This window comes from Lactuca sativa, chromosome 5, assembly GCF_002870075.4.
Source record: "Lactuca sativa cultivar Salinas chromosome 5, Lsat_Salinas_v11, whole genome shotgun sequence".
Classification (NCBI taxonomy): domain Eukaryota; kingdom Viridiplantae; phylum Streptophyta; class Magnoliopsida; order Asterales; family Asteraceae; genus Lactuca; species Lactuca sativa.
In genome coordinates this window covers 10,259,474-10,267,387 of record NC_056627.2, presented here as the reverse complement: position 1 = coordinate 10,267,387, position 7,914 = coordinate 10,259,474, and the positions used below count along the sequence as shown (strand labels likewise).

The 7,914-nt window shown below is 35.3% G+C and overlaps 1 protein-coding gene across 3 annotated transcripts; it reads right to left on the bottom strand.

The window, feature by feature from the left end:
• Positions 1-5,473: 5,473 nt before the first annotated feature.
• LOC111914382 (protein NDR1) lies at positions 5,474-7,704 on the bottom strand. 3 transcript variants are annotated; one of them, XM_042902374.2, is made up of 3 exons: positions 7,481-7,704; positions 7,165-7,410; positions 5,474-6,664 (listed from the first exon to the last, which is right to left on the bottom strand). In XM_042902374.2, exon 3 carries the CDS (start codon positions 6,181-6,183, stop codon positions 5,530-5,532), a length of 654 nt encoding a protein of 217 aa, XP_042758308.2. In that variant the 5' UTR covers positions 6,184-6,664; positions 7,165-7,410; positions 7,481-7,704; the 3' UTR covers positions 5,474-5,529. The 3 variants fall into 3 exon arrangements, with proteins under 3 accessions (XP_042758308.2, XP_052620085.1, XP_023765903.2); XM_052764125.1 differs by having other exon boundaries at positions 7,165-7,704; XM_023910135.3 differs by lacking the exons at positions 7,165-7,410; positions 7,481-7,704 and adding an exon at positions 6,873-6,961.
• Positions 7,705-7,914: the final 210 nt, after the last annotated feature.

The window sequence follows — 7,914 nt, the reverse complement described above, 5'->3', positions numbered from 1 at the left end:
TACACCTTGCTGCTAGCTACAGTGGGACCTGTAGGTATACGGGTGACGAATATCATACCATTTCGATGTCTTTGATCATCGTGTTTTACTAGTCAATCAAGTATGGTTACAGCCTCATCACATTTTACCCTAATTAACAAACTGGTTTAAGGTAGTTAGTACATTGGTAGTTACTTATATGCAATGCTACAGTACATCGTTAATTTCCCATTGCATTCACATTGTGATCTTCTTACATAAACGGTAATGTAAAACTATATTTTGGTAATGATAGTAATACATGGGAAAAACACACACTTTTACAAACAAACAACACAAAGAACATTCGGGTCTTGGTAGAAGGCTACATTTAAAGTAGAAATATAGGATTTTCTAGGAGATACAACAATTACATCAAACTCTTACAAACATTTACAAAAACATTTACAAACTCTTTCATACAAACAATGACACTAAAATACTTATGAACACCAGCTTTAATGCTGATCTACTCTCAAGTCACCAGTAGACAGGTACCGATGACTAGGTTTTGAGAAGACGGAGCTTTCAAGACTTGTCCTTATTTTGATTATTCATTTTTGGTGTCTTATAAACTATAGACAGAACACCTTGTATTAAATTATACTATTAATGCAATGGATGATGTTGTTGCTTGTTTACTATTATGCATTGTTGTGATACTGTACATGACGTCCTTCGCCCCATAACGTTTCTGTCGTTCCGGTTTTGGGGTGTGACAGTAACCATGTAACGCCATGTTTAAATGTGAACCAAACTTCAATGATATATCAGCTTATACATCCAAAACTCTCTTATTGGGCCTAATGGGCCGGTAATCTCCGCACTTGTTTCCTTTGGGCCAAAAAAATCCACATTTGGCCCTAGTTGGGCCGAAATTAATTATGCAATAGTATTTTGGGCCATAAGACCTTTAATGGACCTTCCAAGGCCGAGAATCATTATTGGGCCCCTATTGGGCCGAAAACTTGTTCAACTAATCTCATTGGTCCACATTTGGGTCGAAGACCTCTTGATTGGAACAATACCCTTCATGGATCATTTATTGGGCCGAGAACCATTTATTTTTGGGTCTTTAAACCGAAAACACCCTTTGGGCTTATGGTTCTCGGTTACACTTCAAACCTAAGCGCAACATTCCTTTCTTTTCCCCCACCCTAAATCTGATCGACCTATTTATTAAAAAAAAAAACTAAGGTGGGTGTTGACTTTGGGTGTCACCTCACCTTTGCATGGGGGAAATCCATGCAATTTTTCCACCATACTTCTAGGTGTATTATGCTTAACCATCAAATAATATCCCCTTCACCTCCTCTCTCTCCTCCCTCTTAAACCGGTCGAGACCACCCCACACCTTCCTCATTTCTCATTTCAACCTTCACTCACATATTCCTTCCTCTCTAAATCTTCAAGAGCTCTCTCACTTTTTTTCCTCCAAGAAATCGTAAATTTGTGTGTATCTTCAAAGAATCCTCTTCAAGCCTCTCATCCACTTGGTAAGTTGTTAACCATGCTCAAGTTGTTTTATTCCATTTTATGCTAGATCATTCCTCAAAACCACTGTCTTTTCGTGTTTATGCTCCTAGGAACCATATTGGGTTCGAAAATCTCTTCAAGTAGCAAGCTAGACCGAAAACTCACTTCATTCTTCTCTTCAAAACCTATCAAACCCCAAGGTGATCTTCATACCCCTTGTTTTCATGATTTTCTATCTTTAGGGGGAATACAAGCTTAGTTTGGGTAAAATCTTAGTATTTATGCTTGCATGTGTATATTTTCATGTTATGGTGTGAGAAATGCTATGAAATCTTGGTAAACATGCATGAACTCGATATTTCATCCAAGTTTTAGAGTTATTGGTAGATAAGTTACCTTATGTAACTTCATAATATATTGGATATGTTAAACATGTTTGAAAATTTACCAAGAACTAAAGAAATATCAAAAGGGACCATATTTGTCAATAGAGTGAAAAAAATGGGTCTTTTATGTTATTTTCGGTATTTTGGGCTAAATGGTCATTTTTTATTAAAAAAATGGGCCTTTTATATCATTTTCGGTATTATTGAGCTAAAATGGACATTTTTGATAAAAAAAAAGGGGTGTTTTATATCATTTTCGGTATTTTTTGGCCAAAATGGTTACTTTTGATTAAAATGGGCCTTTGATATCAATTTCGGTATTTTTGGGCTAAAATTGTCATTTTTGGTAAAAATGAGATTTTTATGACATTTTCATTTACAATGGACCGAAAATGAGCTATTTAACAAAATTGGGCCAAATATGACATTTTTATATCAAATGGGCCAAAAACGGATTATTTAGCAAAAATGGACAATTATTGACATTTTGGATAATATTGGGCCATTTTTGAACAATTTAGTAAAATGGGTCACTTATAACAATTTGGACTAAAATTGGGCCTTATGTGGCAATTCAATTCTAATTGGGCATTATATGACACATTTTATGTTAATTAGGCCTTAGTGTCAATGTTATGCAAATTGGGCCTCTCATGAAAATTTCGTTAACAATGGATTGTTTTAATAACGACAATAAAAACGACTATTCTGACACTCTCGATAAAAAGGAATATATTTTTGGTATCTATGGATTATATTAAAAAATATACACTCGTAATATTTTTTTTTCTAACGAGGAATAATGAAACACACTATTCGCGTAAATTCCATTAAGGCCCTTGTGAGACGCACCTTCACCGCACCTACCTTAGTGTACACCGTAAGCCTTGTAGTTATAACCATAGTCTCCTGGAGGAAGAACGAGAATTTGTGTATAGATGTACACGGGGTTGACACCCTACACCTGAGTTGCTCGCTACAGCGAGACAGACCAGTCTAGGGTGACAAATGTCTTCTTAGAAACTGGCGCTTGAAGAACATCAAGACAGACACTCTGTAATATTCGTATGGTTATAACAACTCACATAGAGAATAACAAAACTATTATAAGATTTACGCTGAATATATATACCACTCAGTTTTGCAAAGTATAAACATTGTGTTGATTATTTTGTACTATCCATCTCACTCCGGTCTTAGGGGTTAATACCACAATATCTCATAACACAGAAAATACATGATTTTCTGGGAATCACTCTCGATATATATTTCAACCAAGATAAAACAGGAACACACATGCAACACTACAAGATTTGAAACAAAACTCACAACCTATTTTTATAGAAAATATCATATTTTATGGAGTTTACAACCAATGCAAAGTATTCATATAAACACGCTTATGAACTCACCAACATTCTATGTTGAAACTTTTCAAAATAACTTGTATTCTCCAAAACTCACTAAACAGGTTGGCAGCTAAGGAACTTGAACATTTGTTGTATTTTGTTTTCACCATACACTTGCTATTTTTGGGATGTAATTTTATGTACAAACACAATGATGCAAACCATGTATGTTGTTATCTTATATGTATGGTGAAGACGATGTCTATGTTTCATTTATATACACTTGGTATGATATTACAAAATGAAGTCACCTGCCCTCGAACGTTTTCGCCGTTCTGGTCCGGGGGTGTGACAGGTCTTATATGAGTTGTTGATCGGATGGTCTTATGTGCTTATACTGAGTTATGTGATATCATGCATTTTGTCTTTGTGATTTATGTTGTGTATTATTTTGTGTCTTATTGAGTTAGGACCGAAGGGTCCATACCGAGTTGTGAGACCGGAGGGTCCTCTCTGAGATACCGGACTGGAGGGTCTAACCCAAGTTGTGAGACCGGAAGGGCTTCACTAAGACACATGACCGGAAGGTCCTTATCGAGATATAGCCATGAGAGGCTAATTATTTGTGCGTGATATTTTGGGGAACTCACTAAGTTGCGTACTTACAGTGTTGTATGAAATGTGTTTCAGGTACCTCTCAGGATCGTGAGAAGGCACCAACATGATTGTACACACCAACTAGAGATTATGTTTTGAGGATTCTAGGATATTGTCAAACATTTTGTTGTCTTGTATTTTGAACAACTTATGAATGTTATTTTGAAAAATGTGAAATTGTGTTTTATGAGGTTTTAAAAATGAAAATTTTATTTGAAAAATTAGAGTGTTACATGTATTTTATGTACAAAATTGGTTTAGTTATTTTTTTCTAATATGTATGTTGGTTAGTTGTTCAATATAACATCCTTCTCCTATTTTATATACAGTAGAAAGTAGTGTCCAATGTTTGTTTAGTGTTTCATTTTTTTCTCTATTCTTTTTTCCTTTCTATTGATATAAAATCCACTTATATTTTCTGCCCCATAAATGGTTGTGGACATGGAGTGCTATACACCTCATGGTGACCATTTTGTTGCAAAAATTAAGGAAAAGTTGGGCAGAAAGTTGGTAGATGGAATTTTGAAAAGGAACCAGAAAAACATGAGAAGATCAAGGTTGATTGCATTGATTATGATTGCCAAAAAATTGTAAGAATCTGACTATTCATTTTTCTTTTGTGATTATTGTTATTATGTTGGATAAGATGATTGGGGAGTGATGTACATGAACACAAGATGACAAGTATGAAGACTAAGGGACTAAGGGTTCCAATCTATGTATATTTTATATCTTTTGTTTATGTGTAATAGCTCGTTTTGCCTTTAGAGTTTGCTTAAATATGTTTTGTTTTCTCTTGGTAGGTGTCGATAGGCTTGATGGACATTTATCAATAAGAAACATATGAGTCTTTGGGTGCATATCAAGTTTGATTGGCTTGTATATATTGGGGTGTTTCAAGCGAGCAACATCAACAAATTGATGATGAGCATGGGAAATGGGTTGTGGCAATGAGATTGGTGTCAAAATCCTTCAATTGGGTTACATATGTAAACATCTTGTTAAGACTGTATCTTAGTGTTAGTGGATGTAAATATGTACAAATTCATCGGAAATTAATAAAAGGATTTATTTATTTGGGTTATTACTTATTAAGTGCAAAAATTCAAATGTAACTATTGTAAAAATAAGCATTTTGGTATTGTATATTTAATAGAAAAAAATATTAAACAACCAATCAAAAGAAAATATCAAGTTGTATATAATAGAACTGGACTATATAATTAGACACAATCTACATCTAACTTGCAAGATAGAACCTGATTGTATGTGTGAGAACCGGACTATATAGTCATATGGAACGCTTTGTGGTTCAAGAAAAAGACCCAGTTTATATAACGAAACCGGGTTGTATTTGCTTAATAAGCCCCAGTTGTAAAACCAGACTCTATTAGATTTTACTTATAAGACTCGCCCTATAAAAAAAACTCGGTTGCAAACCAGATCCTTTATGGTATTTAACCGGTCCTTTTATCCTTTTTGTAGTAGTCAACCTTGTAAGTCAACAACAATGTTTACATTTTACCGATAATTGTAGACATTATATCATGATTCATGATAGCAATATAAGTGCTTTGGAAACGCAAATGAAGATACAAAAATATATATATAAAAAAAATAATAATAATACAAAAAGACTACATTCAAATGTCCACCAATAGGAAGGTACAAAAAACAACCAATGAGGAAGCTACATGAGAATTACCGGAAAACAACTCCGGTGCACCGGATTTTAACCTTGTACCTTTCTTTTGCAGTTTCTGACCTCTATCACTAACTTCAAAATCAGCCCCAAGTATGAGTCTATGTCTCTTTGTTTTCCAAAACAATATCTTAAACCTAACCGCCGTCGCCAAATCCACCCTGAAGACCGGCGGTCCACCACCGGTCTTCACGGCTACATCCCACGGCACCCCATGTGTGTCCGTCCAGTTTTTCCGACGTGCTTTTTTCTGATGTCCTTGATAAAAGCCTTTGAGCGCGTAGTTGGAAATAGGGATTCCATTTCCATTTGATTGGTTGATGTAATAATGTAAAGTGATGTTGAGCGGGTCGTAGTAAATACCTTTGTCTTTGTTCTCGTTGTCGAGCTTCAGATCGAGGTAGATAGATTGATAGGAGGTTGAATTTAGGGTTTTATTGAGGGCGGGAATGTAAACGTCTTGGATGGAGCAAACTGGATTTGAAGTGCGTAAGCTCAGCCACAGGAAGAGGGAGGTGAGACCTAAGGTTAGGATGAAGCTGAAACAACACCTGCAACAGCCTGATCCGCCGTCGGAGGGGCCGTAGTCGGACATCGTTCGGTTGGGGTTCCGGCGAGAGAGAGAGAGAGAGAGAGAGAGAGAGAGAGAGAGAGAGAGAGATGTGAGTCTGTGACACTGTTTTGAAGGTAAATTCTCCTTCTCCCCGATGTTGGCGAAACAGCCGAGTAAATTACAAGTGGCTTAAATAAAATAAATATCTCACCATTCATTCTCAAGTTACCTCAGCAAAATTATACATGTAGTTATGTACAATTATATCAGAAATTTTGGTGTTTTATTTTGGGGATAATGACTTAAGGGAACTTATTTCTGAATTTGTACAAATTTATTTATTGAGTTTTTTTTTTGTCAATATTTCCCATTGAACTTGTTGAACAGTTCAAAAAGCATCCTTATGACCTAGTATCAGAGATATAGCCGGTTTCCGGCGTCTTTGACAACTCCAACGATGCACTGTTCATCTTCTCCGGCGAAACATTATTTTTCCGGCGACAAGTAAAAACCCATTTTTTTCCTGAAATCACACACATGAAATTCTAGATTCGTTTTTATCTAATACATATACAGATTTGTAAAATAAGTCCATCCATGACAGATCTAGCAAAACAAAAAATCAATGTAATGTTTTTTAATTTCTGAAAACAAGGGTTGCAATTTCTGATCTAACACACACACACACAAACTTGAATCTGAAGAAGCTCTCAAGAACAAGATGAACAAACCTTAATGAACTAGACTAAGATTTGAAGAACATCTTGAACAAACTCACCAGAAAAAGCCTAGATTTCGAGTTTATATATGAAGAACCCACCTGAAAGTCGAAATCTATCCAGATTATGCTCACAAACTCAGCCCTTTAGGTAAGTTATTTTCAGAAATCGATTTTAAAAAAAATCACCTGAAACCCTAGATTTCGAGTTCACTTTCAGATGTGGAAATCGATTTAGTAGTTTTTAAATTCTAACATATATGAAAATGAATACACATACACACGATGAACACACATACACATACCTTCGATTTTTTTAAACACGAACTCGAGGGTTTTCATGACGGCTTTTAAGTACAGATCTTGAAAATCGATTTCTGGGTTTGAGTGTGTTCAAGAACTCTCAAGCTCGATTTGAGTGTGTTCATCTTCAAGGAACTCAAAACACACCAAATCGATTTCTTCTTTGTTCTTGGAAATCAATTTCTGGGTTTGAAAACCCCAACTCGACTTAAGGTTGTTCTTGGGTTCGATTTTTGGTCTTTGTGTTTCTGGAAAACACACACAGAACATTAAGTATGCTTTTATGTTTGTGTTGAAGATCGTATGTGTTCATCTGACCTAGTGTTCTTGAGTTTGAAGAAACAACTAATATGGGGTTCTTGTGTTCATCTGATCTGGGGGTTTTGTGTTTATCTGATTCAAAATAATATTTGAAGAAATAACTTACAAAAAAAGATGTAGATGAAGAATGACTTAAAGGGAGAAAATGAGTTTTCACTTGTAGCCGAAAAAATAATATTTCGCCGGAGAAGATGAACTGAGCATCTCCGGAGTTGTCAGATATGCCGGAAACCGGCTATACCTCTTATAGCAGGTCATAAGACTATTTTTTAAACGGTTCAACAAGTTCAATGGGAAAATATGAACAGAAAAAAAACTCAGTGACTAAATTTGTACAAATCAAGAAATAAGTTACCCTTTTAAGTCATTATCCCTTTAGTTTGTAAAAAATGAACAAATCGTATCATGTACACGTTTTTTCAATTTCCGTA

What these genes read in the sequence shown, in the direction of transcription:
- LOC111914382 (XM_052764125.1), bottom strand. Translation starts at nt 6,183, where the DNA reads ATGTCCGACTACGGCCCCTCCGACGGCGGATCAGGCTGTTGCAGGTGT.